The sequence below is a fragment of the Pelobates fuscus genome, chromosome 2 (genome assembly GCF_036172605.1).
Source record: "Pelobates fuscus isolate aPelFus1 chromosome 2, aPelFus1.pri, whole genome shotgun sequence".
NCBI classification, from domain to species: Eukaryota; Metazoa; Chordata; class Amphibia; order Anura; family Pelobatidae; genus Pelobates; species Pelobates fuscus.
The window spans coordinates 311,192,661-311,213,499 of NC_086318.1; the positions used below are offsets into that span (position 1 = coordinate 311,192,661).

At 39.2% G+C, this 20,839-nt stretch overlaps 1 protein-coding gene across 1 annotated transcript; it reads left to right on the forward strand.

Annotated features, from left to right (window-relative positions):
- Positions 1-1,572: 1,572 nt before the first annotated feature.
- LOC134586316 (protein kinase C theta type-like) lies at positions 1,573-20,758 on the forward strand. Its single transcript, XM_063441792.1, has 9 exons — positions 1,573-1,682; positions 5,157-5,238; positions 7,337-7,507; positions 15,307-15,369; positions 15,454-15,470; positions 18,550-18,727; positions 19,166-19,342; positions 20,031-20,159; positions 20,609-20,758. The coding sequence occupies exons 1-9, from the start codon at positions 1,573-1,575 to the stop codon at positions 20,756-20,758; spliced, it is 1,077 nt and encodes a 358-aa protein (XP_063297862.1).
- Positions 20,759-20,839: the final 81 nt, after the last annotated feature.

A 20,839-nucleotide genomic window follows, 5' to 3' on the forward strand; every position in this document is an offset into this window, starting at 1 on the left:
GTCCTCATCCGAGTCATTTTGCTGGTATACTCCAGCCGGGTGAGGCGAGATGATAAATTCCTCCTCTTCAGGGGAGTCATCAAAGGCATCCTGCTCACTATATTGCTCAGCTGCCGCCCTTGTGGGTGTTTGCTGGGGTTCCCTCCCAAAGGACAGCCTAATATCCTGTATGGCAGGCCTCTCCGTCTGGCACTGCCGTTTATGCTTGCACCCCATATCTTCTGTGGTATGTGAGTGGTACCGGGATCTCGGAGTAGAGGCTTTTTATAAGCTATGTATCCCCCATCTGTACCTTTACACCAATCAGCAAACAGGATACACAGGATTACCTTATATGGACAGGCACCATGTGTCACATATTCATCCGCTTAGAAAAAAATGTGGTTAATGACATTTACTGTCCACACAGGAAAAGTTGTACCGAGCAGCAACCTAATCCACAGAAGGGTTAATGCTGAGCAGCAATTGTGCAAATGAAACCTGGTGTCACGTATTCATCCGCTTATAGAAATGTGGTTAATGACATTTACTGTCCACACAGGAAAAGTTGTGCCGAGCAGCAACCTAATCCACAGAAGGGTTAATGCTGAGAAGCAATTGTGCAAATGCCAGATTGTACAGGGTTGAAATTGGGGATCAAAACACTTGGGTTCACCTTAAACTGGCTGACACACACTATAATCAGTGTCTAAGTATCTACATTTAGACACAGGTCCTTTACATTCATAATGCGAGTGCCAAATAAGAGTTTTGGATATCTGGTTACCTGTTTTTGTAGTCTTAATACAACTATCACAGCCTTGTATGTCATCACCTTTGCATTCTGTATATATATATATATATAATAAAAACACTAAAACACACAAAGAGATACATTATGATAGAGTCTTCGTCCACATTTTCAACTGTGCGACGGCACCTCAGCTTCCCGCTTGTGAGGGCTGCAGGGAATGTTGTTCGTCTTATCCTCTCTTCCCTTCACAGAGGTCCCTTTGAGACACTCTGGCTATGAAACGTTGGTAGGTGGTCAGGCTTTATTATGGCCATCAAAACAACTATTTGCTGCTCTCTGTTATCTTTCTCAACCACGTTTTTTGAAAATCGTCTCGTACTTCCTTATATCACTTTAATCAAACTTCAGGGACTGGGTAGTTCGCTTCAACCAGATATTACAAGGATTCTCAGGATCTGGGGAAGTTTGCCAAGAATCTGCCGCTGGTTTAAACCTAGAGAGATGAATCCAGTGAGTCACTTCCGCCACCTTTATAGTTCACAAACTATTACAAGTATCTCTGTCTGTTTTTCTTGACCTTCTGTGGTATATGGTACTGACGAAGGCTAACAGGATAAGCACCAAGCTTTAATTCAACATGTATAGGTGGAATATTACGGGCGAGTCCTGGAGGATTATTTTCTGCCCATACTCCTGGAATATCAAATTATGTCCATCACTCTTTGGGTTCGGGGTTATCATTGCAGAATACAGATGCTTTTCTTCTTCTTTAGGCACTAGTACAGCTAACATGCCTAGTGATTTATTAAACTGCAGGGACGTTGATCCATTGCGTAGAAATGTTATCTGAGCTTGAAGCTTTGACAATAGATCTTGTCCTAGGAGTTGAATTGGACACTCAGGCATATATAGGAACTGATGCTGAACAAGATGGCCCCCTAGTGTGCAAGTACGATTCCTGAGAACCAGTCTAATAGCTTCTTTCCCAGTAGCTCCTATTACAGTAACAGTCTTTCCAGAGGGAGGGGCTACTAATTTTGTCACAACAGAGTGTTCAGCACCCATATAAATCATGAAGGGACTTTTCTTTTCCCCCTATTGTTACTTCGACCATAGGCTCCGCTCGGCCAAGGGGGATGGAGCCCGGTCTGTATCAATAGTCCTCCAAGACTGTATCATCCAGACCCACAAAATCCCTATTGTCCCTATCCCTTGGTCTCTGAGTAGGGGGATAGTATGTACCTTCCTGGACATCTCCTCTGTTACTACTGTCGCTCCCTCTAAGACTTCCTCTTGTCTAAAACTTGCTTTATATTAGCTCTGTGGGTAGTCACTTTTCCAATGTCCTTCCTCTCTGCAATATGCACATTGATTTCCATCTGTGGTCTGTCATTCCTTATCTCACCTTCCACTTCTATCTTTCTATCTTTCCTCCATGTCTACCCACTCCTATACACTTTCCTTTTCATTCTGCGTTCCTCCTCATGCTTCCCTATTCATATAAACCCTTTGTTTGTGACTTTCATTAGCTGTGTAATGGACATCCCTGCAAATCCCTCTAACGTTTGTAATTTCCTTTTAATGTCACTCTGGGCCTGGCTGACGAATGCTGAATTAATCATACGAGAATTCAGGGTCTTCGGGATAAAAAAGGGTATAACGTCTGTATGATTCAAGCAGTCTCTCATAACAGGCACTGGGAAATTCATCAGTTTTTTGTAATACTTCAGCATTTCTTGACATATTTATAGCCTTTTTGCCACCTGCTTTCATGCGTTGGTAAGCTTTAAAATTAACCATATCAGCACCATTTGTGTTCCAATTAGGATCCATATTGGGGAAATGGGCAGTAGCCCAAGCCGCTGGATTTGCTTGGTTTTGGGTACGGGCAGTCTCCTCAAGAACTTTTAGGGCCAATTGATTCTCAGTTTGTAATTTAGTAAGGAGGAAATATCTCGGAAAAGCGTTTTATACCATTGAACATTTCTTCCAGTTGTATTTTAGACTCAGTTACTGTTACTGAAGGCACACAGGACTCCATAGTTATAATGCTATTTCAGTGGTTATGGTACAATGTCATTGCTGACTATTATCTGGTCTAATGGACTCAGTTACTGTTACTAAAAATTCTCCACACAATTTTGACTGTTAATAATAAAATTAAACAATAATAAAATATGCTAAAATACATTCCTACCAAAAAGGGAGTCAGTTCAGGATACAAAGAACCAGTGGGGGTAGACACAGGAATAGGTGTGTCCAGGACAGATGAGCTGGTATCTAAGGTGGGTGAGTGGGTAGGTTGAGACAATGGGTAGGGGGAGTGGAAACACCAGATACACCAGCTTGGGAGGAAGAGTAGGGGGTTGGTAAAGGGAGATCATATTCAAGGAGGGGGGGTCCAAACTAGCTGGAGTTGAGGCCTTAGTGGACAAACGAGTTCTGACAACCATGAGGCTGCATTGTTCCTTGTGGCATAACTTGATCCAATTAGACTGTTTTCCAACAATTTGCTTCCAACAATCAATATACATAAACTAATCATAAAGCCTCAGCATACTAGTTATAACCTTGTGAACCTGCTGTATTAAATCTGGATCAAGGCTACCACAGGAGGGCCACTGGTTACCAAAACAGGCCATTCTCTGCTACACAGAGTATTCTAATCTTTTGGGGGAGAGCGTTACACCATAATCCCAAACAGCATATCCCTTAGCAAATTTTTCTTTTTTTTTTTTACATGCAAGACAAAAGACCAACCATTTGTGAATCGGACGCACCCATGATTTCCACGGAGAGTCTGATTCAAAGCAGTACAAATATACAAATGCAGTTACAATTGACACACAAATCTCCTTATCAATAACATCACGTGGCACAGTTACCACGCCAGAACACACACGTAAACACACACACAGGATCCTCACACGTTTCACAACATTAATGATGTCTCACACGTACAGAACAAAGTCAAAACCCACCAAAAGCTATACAATTATCTATACAGTTCATCAACGTCTAAACCACCCAATTGCCTAATATTTCTACAACCCCGTATCAATAGTCCGTAGTTATGGTGTCAGTAATTATAATGTCAGTAGTTATGGTGTCAGTCGTTATGGTGCCGTGGATATAATGTCAGTGGTTGTGGTGTGAGTTGTTATGGTGTCAGTTGTTATGGTGTTGTGTGCAATTAAACACTATCTACACTTTAAAAGTCCGCTAAACAGCATATACATCAAACCTTAGCAAGACATACATATTATAAACCAAATCTTAGCTAGACAATAGTTACACCAGAATCTAGCTACACAATATATATAAACACATCAGGGTTTAACTAAACTCTTTTTGGAGACTATGTTCTAAACTGAACAGAGCTTATACTGGAGTTCAGTTAATCAAATAGTTCCACACTTCGAGATCTAGTGAACTAAATTTACAACAAAATTCAACAAGTCTACTCACTCCAGAATCTGCAATCTAGTGAACGGAATTTACAACAGAATTCAACTAGCCCAGAAACCAGAATCAGAACATACTTCGAGATCTAGCGAACGGAATTTACAACAGAATTTGGCTAGTCTACTCGCTCCAGAATCCACGATGTAGTGAACGGTATTTACAACAGAGTTTAACTAATCCAGAAACCTGAATCCGACTGAACATATATACATCAGAATTCAGCCGGACTGTCAGGGTTCTCACCGTGACCTCCAGACTGCCAGACGGGGTCGCCCCTTTACTACCCGAAGAGGGATTCGAACCTAAGTGCTCTGCAGTCCTGGACCTGCTCTCTTACCTCTAAGCCACCATATAAGCTCAAGAGATAGCCAGAAGCCTATCTTGCCTTATTCCCAGCACTGGGGGCTGGACATTATTCTGTGGCTGCTTCAACGATCCTAGCACACCTGCGGCTGATCACCCATTAGCCAGGTATAAGACACTGCCTCTCCATAAGGGCAGTGTCAGTTCATTGACTCTGGTTAGAGTATTGCTATTCCGTGTTCCAGTGTTCTCCTGACCTTGGATTGCTATTCGTTTGTACCCTGACCTCTGGCATCCCCTGACCTCGGCTCGCTACTCGTATCTCCTGATTTCTGGCATCCTCTGACCACTGGCTTACCCACGACTATTCTCCTGGATATTCCTTTTCTGTACTGCGACTTCGAGCATTAACCTGCACAGACTCACAGGCCAGGTGAGTTCTTCCTTGACCACCTTGGCCTGTGTTTAATTGCAAGGGTGAGCATATCTCTGCATATTGGACTCCCAACAAGGTAAGCCCTGACACGGACAAACAGACCCTATGCTAAACGGACTAGCTACAGAGCGTTTAGCTTTAGACAGGTATAAACCATCTCTTCTATCCAGTGGGAGAGGTCAAATACAGATTTTACCTCTAATGGGTTTTACCTTTCAGTTCCTGGACCCGGGATTCGGAATTCATCGATGGGACACCCCGATACCCACTGCGCAGAAGCCGATTGTCTCCTGGACAAAAGGCCAGTGGCGCCGAGACGAAAGGAGGCCCACGCAGTATCGGTCCAGGGGTGTTGCCATGGAGAGGTGGGTAAAAATATTTACGGTCGCAGGGTCTCTGCCCTGGTTTCCTGAGCCAATTGCACCAGATATGATGCAGGGGAACACTGAAGAAGCCACGCACAGATAGTCCAGACACAGGTTATTTCAGGAAGTAAAGGTCTTTATTACACCAATCAGCAAACAGGATACACAGGATTACCTTAGATGGACAGACAACATTGCCCTTGAGGAGAATGGAATGTGGTTTCAGTTCTTGCACCTGCTCAGTACATTGATGACAGTATCTTAGCTACATGTAACTAACTAACTAACTAACTAACAGATACCTGTACTTGTATATGCCACATGGAGATTGTAGGCCTACTAAATTTTGGGCCTAGCTGAAATCCCATCACATTACTTTCACCCTCATTTTAACTGGTTCTCTTAACCCTTCAACTCCCAACCCCTTTATTACAATATAATAGAGTGCATGTTTTGTAATTGTTAATTGTTTGTTTTTTATGCTTTGTTCAATTGTTCTTGTATTATAAATACAGTTGTGTACACTGAACTCTTTTGGCGCCAGCTGGTTGTCTATGATTTGTAGCCTATTTGTCTGATGTTCCTATGCTTGTCATTTATACATGTATAACATGATAATAAAAATAGTTTAATATGCATAACCTGAAGTAGCACTGGCTCGAATGCCTACCCGTAGTACTTCCAGACCAGGGTGGACCATTCCCAAATTTTCAATAGTCATGCAGAAAGTTGGACAGGGAAAATACAGAAGGTGTTTAGAACATCTAACCGATACTCCACTGTCCAAACGGGCAAAAAAAACAACTGTTTCGTATGAAAAAGTCATGCATGTATTCATTGGGGGTCTCAAAAGAGCTTGCAAAGGCAGCAAATGTTATGCACTGCAGTCTTAGCAAGCCATCCCCTTTTTCCCATAAAAGTCTCTTCACAGGGAAATAAACAATCAGAGGCTTCTTGCTCAGAAATCTCTTAATTTGTGCCCACATGCATGTGCATGCATGTGCACTGCTGCACGTCTGGTCTGAAGGATAGGTCTGAGGTCTGTGTGTAATGAGGTATGCATGTTCAGGGGAGCTAATGGAAAAATACAGCACTTTTGTAATCTGGGGTTAAACTTTGATACCCCTCACCCATAAAGAACTGTTGTTCTGGTGAGTATAGTCAGTCCCTGCAGGCTTTTTGCAGTAAACACTGTCTTTTGAGAAAAAGCAGTGTTTACATTACAGCATAGGGACAACTGCAGAGGATACTCCTCAGATAGCTACTAGAGGTGCTTCCTGGGGCAGTGCTGCATGCTCACTGACATTCATTATCTCAACCCTCTGCATGGAGACACTGAAGTTTCCTCATAGAGGTGCATTGATTCACTGCATCTCAATGGGGAGATGCTGATTGGCCAGGGCTATATTTGGCCACGCCCCCCTTGGCAAACTTCCGAAATGACAATCTCAGCCAATCCAATGCTTTTCTATGGATTGGCTGAGATCATTACTTCTGATGATGTCAGCCAAGGAGGCAGATCAGGGGTAGAGCCAGCGCTGGCAGACAGACTTAGGTGTAATGAGGTCAAAAGGGATATTAAAGATAGTTCCCAGAGAAAGGCTATAAATAAAATAAATACATTATTTTACAAAATATGTCTGAAATATGATAACCACACCTAACCTGACCAGAAGCACAGAAGAGTATTTGTGCACACATCCAATCCTGTTAATTTACTGACGTTTGCTTTAGATATGGCTGATTAAAGCTAATGCATCATACAGATTGTGATAATAGCTCTAATGGCATACCTAAACCATTGGAGCCACTTATGGGGTATAGAAACCTCAGTTATGGCACTCGGCATGTGTCCTGAGGTTATTATTAATGCTAGAGCTCTGCTTACATTGATGTTGAGTATGTTTCTAAGTAGAGAGAGTTTTCTACATTTGTGACAGTTTTTCTTTAAATACAACCTGCTAATAGTTATGTTAGTACACAAGAATCGCCCCAATATTCTAAAAGCTTTTTATTTCTTTGTGCTTTATCCAGGTCTTCCTGGCATCAGAGAAAAGAACGAAGAAAGTGGTGGCTTTGAAAATTGTGAGAAAAAGAGACCTACTCACTGAAGCCCCAGACAGGATACTCGCTGAACAACGCGTGCTTCAGATGGCAGCCGGAAGTCCTTTCCTAGCCAAAGGCTATGGAGCGTTTCAGACCCCGGTAATTTCTTAATGGTCATAAATCAGCTTTTTTCTATTAACAAAACAATCAGCAATATATATACATAAATGTTTGCTAAAATATTATATGGTGAATTTGGATTTAACCCATACCTAGCTCGTTCAGTATCTAATTGCTATCGAAATTTGTAAAGATTAGCATTTGATTATTAGGAAGATATATTTTTTTACATTATCCATTAGGCTGCATAGGAGCTGCTCAAGTTTGTATTTATATTGTATTTTTTGTGGTCCATATTTCAGAGGTATTTAATACAGCTATTTTTTAAACTTCTCTTTCTAAGTTTGTGATATTAATTGAATTTTTACTATGTAGTTTGTTAACTTGCTGTGTACTACATATCATCTAGATTCCCCTCCTGATTACAGTACTAGAGAGATGTCCAGTCCTTTAAAGAGACACTATAGTCACCAAAAACTAAATTTTTATGCAAACACTGTCTTTTTAGAGAAAGGACAGTGTTTACATTAAAACCTAGGGACATCTTTAGTGGCCTCTCCTCAGATGGCCACTGGAGGTGCTTCCTGTGGCAGTGTTGCACAGTTTGCAGCACTGCCATTCAGCATGGAGACGCTGAACTTTCCTCATAGAGATGCATTGATTCAAGATGCTGATTGGCCTGGCCGGCATTTGGCTTCACATCACCTCCTTGACAATCTCAGCCAATGTAATGGATTGGCTGAGATTATCAATTCTGATAATGTCAGTCAAAGAGGCGGATCAGGGCAAGCATTGGCAGACCCGCACAGGGCTGAAAAACACTTTCTTAGTGTGCTGGGGGGGGGGGAGGGTAAGCCACCTAAATGGTGGTTTTAACACTACAGGGTCATGAATACATGTTTGCGATCCTGACCTATAGTGTTCTTTTAAGCACTAACAGTGCTGAACTTTCAAGTGCAGTGTCCGAGGGATACTGGCACCAATGAAATTAATAAAAGTGGCATATGAATGTTCCATCTCCTAGGCACAAATAGATTAGCGCACTCACCCTAGGTGCAGTTGCAAAGGGTTGTCAGGTCAGTTTCAATGCTGAGGATCAGTTTTGCACTACCAACAACACAAATTATGTTTCAATGCACTAATTTTTAACTTGATGCCAAAACACTATAATTTTGTGTTAGCCAACTTTCTGAACTCCTGCACTTTGCTTGAATCTCTGTTATTTCAAAACAAAGGGGAAGAATTGAAGTTCCGATATTTCAAAACAATGGGGAAGAAAACAAAATGATTTCAAATTTGCCTTTTCAGTAGTGATTAGCGGTATCTCCAAATTTACTTTTAGAAAACATATAACGTCAGTTTTCGTTTACAGTTTGAATTTTCTGTTATATTTTTTTTTTTCAGTTTTGCAATATATTCAGATCTTTAATAGGCTTTAACGTTTCTAAATCATAGAAACATAGAATGTGATGACAGATAAGAACCATTCGGTCCATCTAGTCTGACCAATTTTCTAAATACTTTCATTAGTCCCTGGCCTTATCGTATAGCTAGGATAGCCGTATGCCTATCCCACGCATGCTTAAACTCCTTCACTGTGTTAACCTCTACCACTTCAGCTGGAAGGCTATTCCATGCATCCACTGCCCACTCAGTAAAGTAATACTTCCTGATATTATTTTTAAACCTTTGCCCCTCTAATGTAAGACTATGTCCTCTGGTTGTGGTAGTTTTTCGTACTTTTAAATATAATCTCCTCCTTTACTGTGTTGATTCCCTTTATGTATTTAAATGTTTCTATCATATCCGTCTATCCGTCTCATCTTTCCTCAAATCTATACATGTGAAAATCCTTTAACCTTTCATTGAAAGTTTTATCTTGCAATCCATGAACCAGTTTAGTAGCCCTTCTCTGAACGCTCTTTAAAGTATCAATATCCTTCTGGAGATACGATCTCCAGTACTGCGTACAATACTGCGTACAATAACAGCATTTCCTGTTGCTCTATTACATTGTCTACCTACCTTTAAGTCATCAGAAATAATCACCCCTAAATCCCTTCTCTCAGATGTTGAGATTAGGACTCTATCAAATATTCTGTACTCTGCCCTTGGGTTTTTACGTCCAAGATGCATTATCTTGCACTTATCCACATTAAATGTCAGCTGCCACAACGCTGACCATTTTTCTAGTTTACCTAAATCATTTGCCATTTGGCTTATCCCTCCTGGAATATCAACCCTGTTACATATCTTAGTATAATCAGCAAAAATACATACTTACCAACAAGACCTTCTGCAATATAAACTTGAAAAACATTAAAGAGAATGGTCCAAGTACAGATCCCTGAGGTACCCCACTGGTGACAAGTCCATGCTTCGAATATACTTCGTGGACTACAACCCTCTGTTGCCTGTCACTCAGCCACTGCCTTACCTATTCAACAATATTGGAATCCAAAATTAAAGATTGCAGTTTAATGATAAGCCTTCAATGTGCAACAGTGTCAAAAGCCTTACTGAAATCTAGGTAAGCAATGTCTACTGCATTACCCTGATCTATTATTTTAGTTACCCAATCAAAAAAATCAATAGGATTAGTTTGGCATGATCTCCCTGAAATAAACCCATGTTGTCTCTGATCTTGAAATCCATGTGATTTTAGATGTTCAACAATCCTATCCTTTAACATGATTCCCATTACTTTCCCCATTACTGAAGTAAGGCTTACTGGCCTATAGTTGCCCAACTCCTCCCTACTACCTTTCTTGTGAATGTGCACAACATTCGCTAACTTCCAATCTGCTAGGACTACTCCTATTAACAATGATTGTTTAAATAAATCTGTTAATGGTTTTGCTAGTACACCACTAAGCTCTTTTAATAACTTTGGGTGTACTCCATCAGGCCCCATTGACTTATTTGTCTTTACTTTTGACAGTTGAAATAGAACCTCTTCTTCTGTAAACTCACATGTAACAAATGACTCATTTGTCCTTTTTTCCTAACATGGCCCCTTTCCTTTATTTTCATCTGTAAATACTGAACAAAAATATTCATTGAGGTAGTCTGCTAGACCTGCTAGTCTGCTATTTTCTCTTCTGTGTGTGATTTGGAAGCTCTTATTACTTGCTTATCCTCTTTCTACCTAATCTTATAGATCTGTCTATATTCCTCATTCAGTTTTTTATATATATATATATATATATATATATATATATATATATATATATATATATTTGTGCTCGGAATTTAAATACGTAATCAGCTGAAAGGCAGAGGTGAGTAGGGGCTGGGAGTTTAAGTAGGGGACTTACTCCTCCCACAAATTCAGGCCTCCACAAGTTCAGGCCTTTTAACATATATATATATATATTACTAAATGCTAACTTTCTGTTTTTTCTACTATTTTGGCCACATCTGTGGAGTACCACAATGGTTTCTTAAATTTTACTGACAAGCCTATTGGCATCATGTCCCCGCATTTTTTTTTCTTAAAAAGGCGTCAACACAGTGATAAAAGGTATCCCATAACAGTTGTTCCTTGAGCAGACCATTTATTTTTTCACAGCTCTAGGATATTGATTTTCTCTTGTGATAACCTGAAAAAGAAGTTGCAAAGAAACAGAAATTATGTTTAAGCAAGCTTTCTTTTTGTTGTTTAAGTGTTCGTGTTGTGATTTGTAACCCACTGTATTTTTTTTTTTTCATCCAGAGCCATCTATGCTATGTGCTACAATATCTGCATGGTGGTGATCTTGAGGGGTTCCTGAATAAAAATGTCAGAAAGGAACCTCGCACTGCAATGTAAGTCTTAAAGATCTTCAAAGTGAAGAGGGGACGATAAGAGGGGTAATATGGGTCAGAGCAATAAGAAGGTTTAACTGGAGTAAAGATGACAAGGACTTATGAAAGATACACATTTACAAGAGCCTTTTGGAAAAGAGGGTTGGCAAATTAACTCTACAGTTTCACCTAAAATTTCAATTTTGTTTTTCATAAAAATGATGGTGTTACCACATATACTTTATCTTTTTCACATCTTACCCATAGCACTGCCAACCAAACTTATCAAAAATTCTAATCCACCATAAACACTCATATCTGGAAGAGGTAACCCCCTCGAGTGGCATACCGCAAACTTGGGCTTTCCTACTCCAAGGGCAGCCTGGGCCTACCCGACATCAGGACCTATTATGGTGCATTCTTAGGCTATCTGAAGATCCCAGTGCCCAATCTGGTTGCCCTTTGAAAACACATGCCTGCACCCGAACAGCCTTACTTATTCGCTCTGGGCGAATATGCCCCCCCTGGTATCTGGTTCACCCATACATCTAAGCTCAACATTTTTGCAGAGGTCCTGGAGTACCTGGAGCCTAAATGTAATGAGCCCAACCTCACTCCTTAGTTCCGTGCCTCCAGAAACATTAACGGCACTCTCCTCTGATCTCCCATTACAGACGTGGATAAGTAGGGGTATACACACCTTACAAAATCAATACTCCTTGCCGCTACGAGACATGTTCCTTTACCTCAAAGTCAAAAATATTTTGATGTCTCATATGCATAGCGAGCATAGTCTGACTCGCGCACCCCCAATATCACTGAGTCAACAGCAACTCTCCAGGTCTGTCAAACCCCTATCACTGTTCTACAATAAACTTCTAACTGGGTCATCACAAGAGAAAATGCCCTATATGGTTCAGTGGGAGAGGGACGTAGGGCAACAGTTTACATTATCACAATGGCATACCGCTATGGAAAATACTGAACAAGCCTCAAAAAGCCTCTCCCTGTGGGAATCTTATTGTAAAATGACAATGCGCTGGTACCTGGTGCCGCATAGGTTGTCCCGTATCTATAGTGGTGCGTCACAGCTCTGCTGGAGATGCGAGACGGGCACTGGCACTATTAAACATGTGTTCTGGGATTGCCGTGAACTTACTCCCTTTTGAGTGCAAATTCAAATGCTTATACGTAAGGTAACCAACTTTGATCTCCAATTGAAACCAGAACCCTATCTTCTCCACATAATCTGTGACTTAGATAATAATCCTCATCGCACAGTAATCCTTAATATACTAACAGTGGCGAAAGTGAGCATAGCATTTCACTGAAAAAGCAAAACAATTCCATCTCTAGAAACTATTTCCAACCAATTAGACACGATTTGCCTATATGAACAAATGACCTGTAGACTACAGGGCTGTGCGAGTAAACACAACCGAGTGTGGGGAAACTGGATATCTCGGAAGTAAACCCGGCTATCGGCCCTCTAGGCTATAAGACAATCAGGGTGTAGCAAAAATGCCTGGTTCTGTGCACTAGGAGGTCATGGGAAGGCATCTCCTTCTTATCCTGTTGTAAATCTTAACCTGTTGCAAATTGCCATGTATATATATTGTAATAATGTATAATGTAAATGTGAAAGCCCGCATATAAATTGCACATATACAAATGTCTAAATTCACTAATTCTACTACTTTATTCTTCTCTTCTGTCCCCCCACCCTTCCTTCCATTAAATTTTTTTTTAAATTAAGCAACAAATTGGTTTTAAAATGTTGCATCATAATTTGTACTGTGGACGCAGGGAAGGTATGAACTGAAACGTTCCTGTATGACACACTAACTGTCTACAACTTTTGTATTGTAAATATTGCTGTCTGTTTGAAAAACTCATGTTGTGCCTCATAAGACATGTTTGATGATGTGAACTAATCTTGTTGCTTGACATAAATAAAAATTATATGCGAAAACTTTTTTTTTTTAAGTTTTAATAATGACCAATTCGCCCAACATGTCACTGTGTTGATTCTCAAGGGGATGGGAAAGGAATTCAATTTGGTAGAAGTTAAAGGAGACGTTTATTGTAAAAGAATATACAGCTGCCCGCCACCATATTTTCTATTAATAGCCTTGTTTGGTAGACACTAGTGGGTGCCATATAAATAGAATTTAGAAAAAGTAGGAACCTCAATGAGTCTGGAACATGTATACATACAATAAATATACATATAATATAAATATTCCACACCATGCTAACTACGGAAGCATGAATCCATGTTTGCGTGATGATGTAGGAACATGTGGGCGTATACACCTATTGTTGCTAAGAAACAAATTTGCAATGTTTAACAAAGAGTGTTGTGCATAAAAACAATGACATATAAACAAGGACAAAATGGTCGCAAGGCCAAAGTCATGTTACTGAAGTATCTCAGCTTGTCACATTTCCTGCCACCAGCACTTACCTTCCCCACGACATCCTGGAGGTGGGCCTTGGGTGTTCACCAATCTGTCCCACCGCACTCCTACTGCCACTCCTTCAGCTATTCTCACTGCTGCCCGGCATGGAGTCCTGCTTGGGTGCCAAAGCTACGGCAAGATGGTGGAGGCCACTCAGACGCGTTATGCAGGAGGGATTGTGGGGGGCCGGATGGAGGAAGGCTTGGACAGACAGAGAGTAAGGACTAGGAAATAGCCCAGTCTACTTCTCTCATTTATTGGCATTGAGGCTCCGCCTGCAAAGAGGTGGGAGTAAATCATGTGGTTAGGTCTTCCTATAAATAGCCAAGCACTGCGCTTAGTCAGTGCTTGGTTTTTCTGGTGCTTGCTCCAGTCTCCTAGCATCCTGATTCCTGTTCCTTGTTCCTGATCCCGGTTCTTGTTCCTGATCCTGGTTCTTGTTCCTGGTTCCTGAATCCAGATAATACTTCTAGGCTTCTGACCTTTGGCTTTCCTGACCACCCTTCTTGTCTCTGACCTGACTTCTGGTATCCTGCTTTCTATTTGTGGATCTCCTGGCTTCTGAACTTCGGCTTGACCCTTGGCTTTGCTCCTTTGCTGACCATCGAACTGCCTGACTTCGCTTCCTCTGTAAATTAAGGCACCCATGCCCTCATAGATCTCCCAGGTGCCCGTATAACTCTCAATCACCTGGGAAGGTCGTGTTTGCAAGGGGCTGCCATCCCACAGCACCTGAGTTCCTCTCTAAACAAAACCAACCGGTAAGTTGTCACACAGCTAAAGCATATCTGTACATGAGTCCTAGCGATCATCAAAAGTAGAAGTCGAGAATCTGCAAAAAAGGAGGATATACAGAACAGAAGTGTCTAAAGGTAAATAGTGATAACACAGTACATGCTGAATATAACCAATGATCAACATGTGAAATTAGAACATGTATGCAATTGTGTGAGCTCCTGTAGTAATAGAGAACAGAGTGAGAAAGACAAGCTGGTGAAGTAAAAAACAGTAATAAGAGGCAGATCAAAATACTCAATAAATAGGAGCTCAATATAGGAATAACTACTGCAGCTACAGCAACTAAATAGTGCTAAATAGAAACATAACATATAATACTCATATTATACATGCCACTAGGCAACAATACGGACAACAGATACACAAGAATCTTTGCATAAAAGTGAACATGTAAGAGCTATGTAAAAGGCTGGAAAATGACCAAAATGAGTAATAGAAAATAGAAAATAAGCAAGTCAATAATAGGAATAAGAACATGCCTGCTATGTAGGGTATACATGTAAGTCTTAACAAGGTATGCAAAAAAAGTGAGCAATAAGAATATATGTGCAAACACTGAAGTATTCGCACCAGTTATACTAGAAAAAGTATATGTGGCAGTAAGAAAAATGAATAGTGTAGGTACGAGGTGAGAGATTGCTATGATTTTCACTCTCTCTATATATATATTTATATCAATTATTAAAGTGGATATTCCTTAGTTTAGCTTATTTAGGGAGATCTCATTTTAAGAAGTAAGCTTATTTTAAATTAAATAATTGGTTGATTAATTTTTGAATTCTTGTTTCTCAGATTCCTTGCTGCGGAGATAGCGTGCGGGCTCCAATATCTCCATCGACACGACATTATTCATCGGTATGTGGTATCTTCTTTAAGCAAGATTAATAAGCCTTCACTCTCTAAACAGCTTTTTCTGTAATTTTGTTTATATTGTTTTAGCTACATTTTTACCTCAGGTGATTTAACCCCTTAAGACCGCAGGACGTACTATGCCGTCCTTATTTTGGTGGCTCTAAAAGCCGCAGGACGGCATAGTACGTCCTGCGATCTTATGTACTTACCCGGTCGCCGGCGATCCCACGCCGGCGATCGCGGTATGGGGGACTTACCCGGGAGCCCAGGGAGTCCCCCTGCGTCCTCTTCAGCCGCCCAGGGCCATGTGATCGCGAGGTCCTTGCGAGGACCCCGCGATCACATGGACGGCATAGCCGTCCAAGGCATTGCCAGCAGGGGGAGTGCCTGTAATGACAGGTACTCCCCCTGCTGTCTGAAATACAAATAAAAAATGTTAAAACAGTGTAAAAATAAATTATATATACTTAGATCATATATATATTTATTATATATATGATCTAAGTATATATATACACACATATACACACATACACATAAATATGCATACACTGTCTACGTGTATTTTAATATTAATATATACATAATTATATATATATATTAATATCAAAATACACGTACAATGATATTGATTAAATATATATATAATTTTCATTATATATATATTTATATATAATAAAAAATAAATAAATATATAAATACGTTAAAAAAATAAATAAAAAAATTATGAAAAAAAAATAGATAAAAAATATATAAACATGCGTAATTTCGTTCTAACTGTATTTTAAAATTAATATATATATATTGATATCAAAATACATGTAGAACGAAATAATATATATATCTATATACATAAGTATATACGTATATATCACTATGTATATACCTATATATAAATAAAAATAATTAAAAAAAAATATATACATATATATACACACATATATATATACACACATATATATATAATAATTCTACGCATATATTTATGTAATAATTTTACATAATTAGGTCATTTTATTAATTACAATTTGCAGGACCTGCCTGCCAACCCAGGCCAAAAGTTCAGGGAATTACATTGTCTAGCACTATATTTAACTCTGTAACTTTCCAAGACACCATGAAACCTGTACATGGGGGGTACTGTTTTACTCGGAAGACTTCGCTGAACACAAATATTAGTGTTTCAAAACAGTAAAATATATTACAACGACGATATCGTCAGTGACAGTGACATTTTTTGCATTTTTCACACACAAATGGCACTTACACCGACGATATCATTGTTGTGATACGTTTTACTGTTTTGAAACACTAATATTTGTGTTCAGCGAAGTCTCCTGAGTATAACAGTACCCCTCATGTACAGGTTTTATGGTGTTTTCAAAAGTTACAGAGTCAAATATAAGGTTTGCGTTTCAGTTTTTTCACATTAAAATTCGCCAGGTTGCCTTTGAGACCGTATGGTAGCCCAGGAATGAAAATTATCCCCATGATGGCATACCATTTGCAATAGTAGACAACCCAGGGTATTGCAAATAGGGTATGTTCAGTTTTTTCAGTAGCCACTTAGTCACAAACACTGGCCAAAATTTGCGTTCAAATTAGTTTTTTGCATTTTCAAATATTAACACTAACTTTGGCCAGTGTTTGTGACCAAGTGGCTACTAAAAAAGACTGGACATACTCAATTTGCAAAACCTTAGGTTGTCTACTTTTGCAAATGGTATGCCATCATGGGGGTAATTCTTATTTCTGGGCTACCATATGGTCTCAAAGGCAACGTAACCAATCTGGCGAATTTCAATGTAAAAAAACTGAAATATGTAACACGCTATATTTGACCCTGTAACTTCCCAAAACACCATAAAACCTGTACATAGGGGGTACTGTTTTACACGCGAGACATCGCTGAATACAAATATGTGTATTGTATTGCAGTAAAAGCAAACAGTATTATGACATTCACAGTTAGAATGTCACGTAGAACTAAAAAAATGTAAAAAATTCTTATTTTCTCCCATTTTTTAAATATTTTTTTCATATTAAATTATGTTCCATACCTAAATATTTGATGTTAAACGAAAGCCCCGTTTCCCCTGAATAAAATGATATATAATAATGGGGGGTGCATTTAATATGAAAGAGGTGAATTATGGTTGGACAGACATATAGCGCAAATGCCAGGTTTTGTTTACGTTTTTTTGGATCACAACTTGTACATTTGGCTGCGGTCTTAAGGGGTTAAGGTTTTTTGCTATTACACTTCACCTGTAAGAGAGAATTTTATAAACACTGAAAAGATCCTTAGATTGTGTTTTTACTTACGTTTGAGAAAAACATGAACTCGTCTTGGGCAGAGGAGAGAAAAATGAGGGCAAGATAAGGAAGAAAGAAACAAAATGGTCACTTATATCCCATTAAACTTCCTAGTCCACCTGATAAAGAGAAATTATGAATACAATTTTTTTTTAAATTTTCTCCTAAATTCAGGCAAAAGTAATCTACCGTTTGGTTTCTCTGTTAATTAATTGGGCCTTATTTAATTGGTTGGCTCTAGATCATATTTTATAGATTTGTAGATATTTTTTGTGCGAAAAGTTAATTTTCACTAATGCATTGCTCAGGTACATATACATGAATAATAACAAAAATGTAGAAAATGTACAAATATTTAAATAGTAGTACTGGTCTTGTTTGTATGCAGTAGTCTGCTCAGGGTTGTTTGTATCTTGTAGATTGAATTATTCTATTATCCAACTTCATCAAGTTCAGCCTTTCTCACATATGTTTTTGCTGTTGATCCAAAAGAAGGCAAAAAAACAAAACAGTCTAATGTTTTTCCAATATTGCATCAAACTAGGAAACAATTCCTTCTTGACCCCAAAATGGCAGGTCAAGAAGCTATTACCCCACTAATTAGAAATGATATCCCTCTATATTATGTTTTTGCAAATATTTATCCAATAGCTTTTTAAACATCTGCATGGACTCTGATAAAACCACCTCTTCAGGCAGAGAATTCCACATCCTTATTGTTTACTGTATAAAAACATTTTTGTTTGCCTTAGACTAAATCTCCTTTCTTCCAGTCAAAATGCATGACCTCGTGTCCTATGTATAGCCCTGGTTATGAATAGATTTCCAGACAATGGTTTGTAATGTTAACCACCTGTTTCATGCCAGATCTTTAATCAACTATAAAGCTTATGATATATCGCTCTACAGAGACATAAAGCCGAGAAATATAATGCTGGACGACGTGGGCCACATCAAGATTGGAGACTTTGGACTGGCGTTAGAGATGCACAGCAAGAAGACAGCAAAGGGATATGCAGGCACTGAAGATTACATGGCTCCAGAGGTAGGATAGACCATGGCTATTGTTTGGGTTTGAGGCTACATGACATGAACCTATTACACCTTACCAAGAGCAATAATCACTCTGTAGCTAAACAAAGTTAGCATAGCTATGAAGAGCATGTTCATCAATGTTATTCTCCCCTATATTAAGGTATTATAGTTGATGTGATAATAAGCATGGGTTAATATCTTTATGTATTATAGCTGATGATAAAATTGATTGGCTAGGTTCTCCAAATTTTTAAAGACAAATCTTTAAAAGTAGAAAACACCTTTGGTCACATTGCTCCAAATAATTTTACATTTGCAGTGGTATATTTTTTTGTTGTTTAAAAGTTGCCTACTTTAATATGCAGATGATGAGAGTAGCACTGTAAGTGACAGTAATACTTTCTTTCCTCTAAGGAAAGACTAATCATTTCTGAAATTATTTTGGCAGATGCGAAAAGGAAAAAAATACAACGCTGCAGTAGACTGGTGGGCCTATGGTCTCATCTTGCATAAGCTGGCTAAGAGAGCTTTCCCAAAAAATCCAAGTGCTGCCCAATCAATGCTTCGTGACACCACAAACCACCATGAGTGTCAAAGAAATCACGTAAAAGATCTCCTGAAAAAGGTGTGTATGATCCGACAGTCTAGATTCATGTGCTGAAACAGAAAACAATTCTATGGATAACTTACTCTTTGCATAGCTGAAAAAATAAAATGTATTTATAGAAAACTGTGACGGAGCTCCTGTACTCCGACCGAGTACCTCCGCCCAGTCCCCACTCATCAGCTCCAGACCTCAGACCAGACATGGCAGGCGCACATGTAGCTGTGTGTGTGTGTGTGTGTGTGCACGAGCCCATGCGCAATTCAGAGGTTTCTTAATTAAATGGTTATTTTCCTGTGACTGCAAGTCTCTTCCGGGGGAAAAGGGGAGGACTTGCTAAGGCTGCAGTACATAAGAACTGCAGCCTTTGCAAACTCTTTTAATGTATACCCCAATGAATACATGCATGAAAATGAATTAATTTATTAATTGGCGGTAAATATACTACACAGTGATTTATTTATTTTCCCCGTGTGGGAAGTGGAGTACTCCTTTAAACACAGTATTCAAGATATGAACTGGAGTAGCAACAAAATCAAGTGTGTAAGTAATAATCTTGCAACTTTAATGATTAGAATGTCCCTTTAAGCTTGTGATACTGCATACATATTTTATAATATCTGTTTGAGTATCTCAGTTGTGTTTGTACGTGTTTTAGCCAATGAATAAAGGGACTTTTAAAGTTGACATTCTACTCTTCCATTTACAGCTCCTGTGCAAAAATCCAACTGAGCGATTGGGGGCAGCCAACAACATCCGAGCTCACCCTTTCTTCCAGTCCATCGATTGGGATGAGCTAGAGGCTGGCATGGTAGATCCCCCCTTCGCACTAAACACAGTAAGTATACAGAAACTTCAAACAGACATCAGAAAAATTAATGTAACAAAACTAGTGTTTTTAACCCTTTCATGGCCTTGTGGGCCATGAAAGCAGAGGGACACTTTAGTGTTAGGAATACATTTTTGTATTTCCTAACACTATAGTGTTCCTTTAAGCAATCTAGCCTTTATTTTTGTTCCTTTTTTATTTGTTGAACAGCACTCTAGTTAGCTAGAACACTGTGCTAACTGGAAAATGGCAGTTTATACGTATAGTTTTTGGTATGCCGCAATGCCCATAAAGCCCTACTATATTTTAATCCCTCCATCTCTCCATCTTTTAAAAATCCATATTGGTGTTCTTATACTTCTTTTTTTAGGAGTTGAAACTTTTATTGGATGTGTTCTTGCACAATGTGTTTACTGTGTGTAACTGTGTAACAGTAAACGTATGTCTTCCATTTGTAGCCATCACTGGAGAGTTTAATATCTAAAGTAATAAAGGAGACAACAATTTCGACATATGAAGCATTCACTCCACCTATTCCATCAGAAGAGCAGCAATTATTTATTGGATTCTCTTTTAACATCCTCTCCCAGTCTACTGCAGCATTGTGATTGTTTTTCCTACATCTCCTGTCCTGCTGACAACGAGGGACCGTGAAGATAGGGTAAAGTAATTGTGTTGTCTCGTCGGTA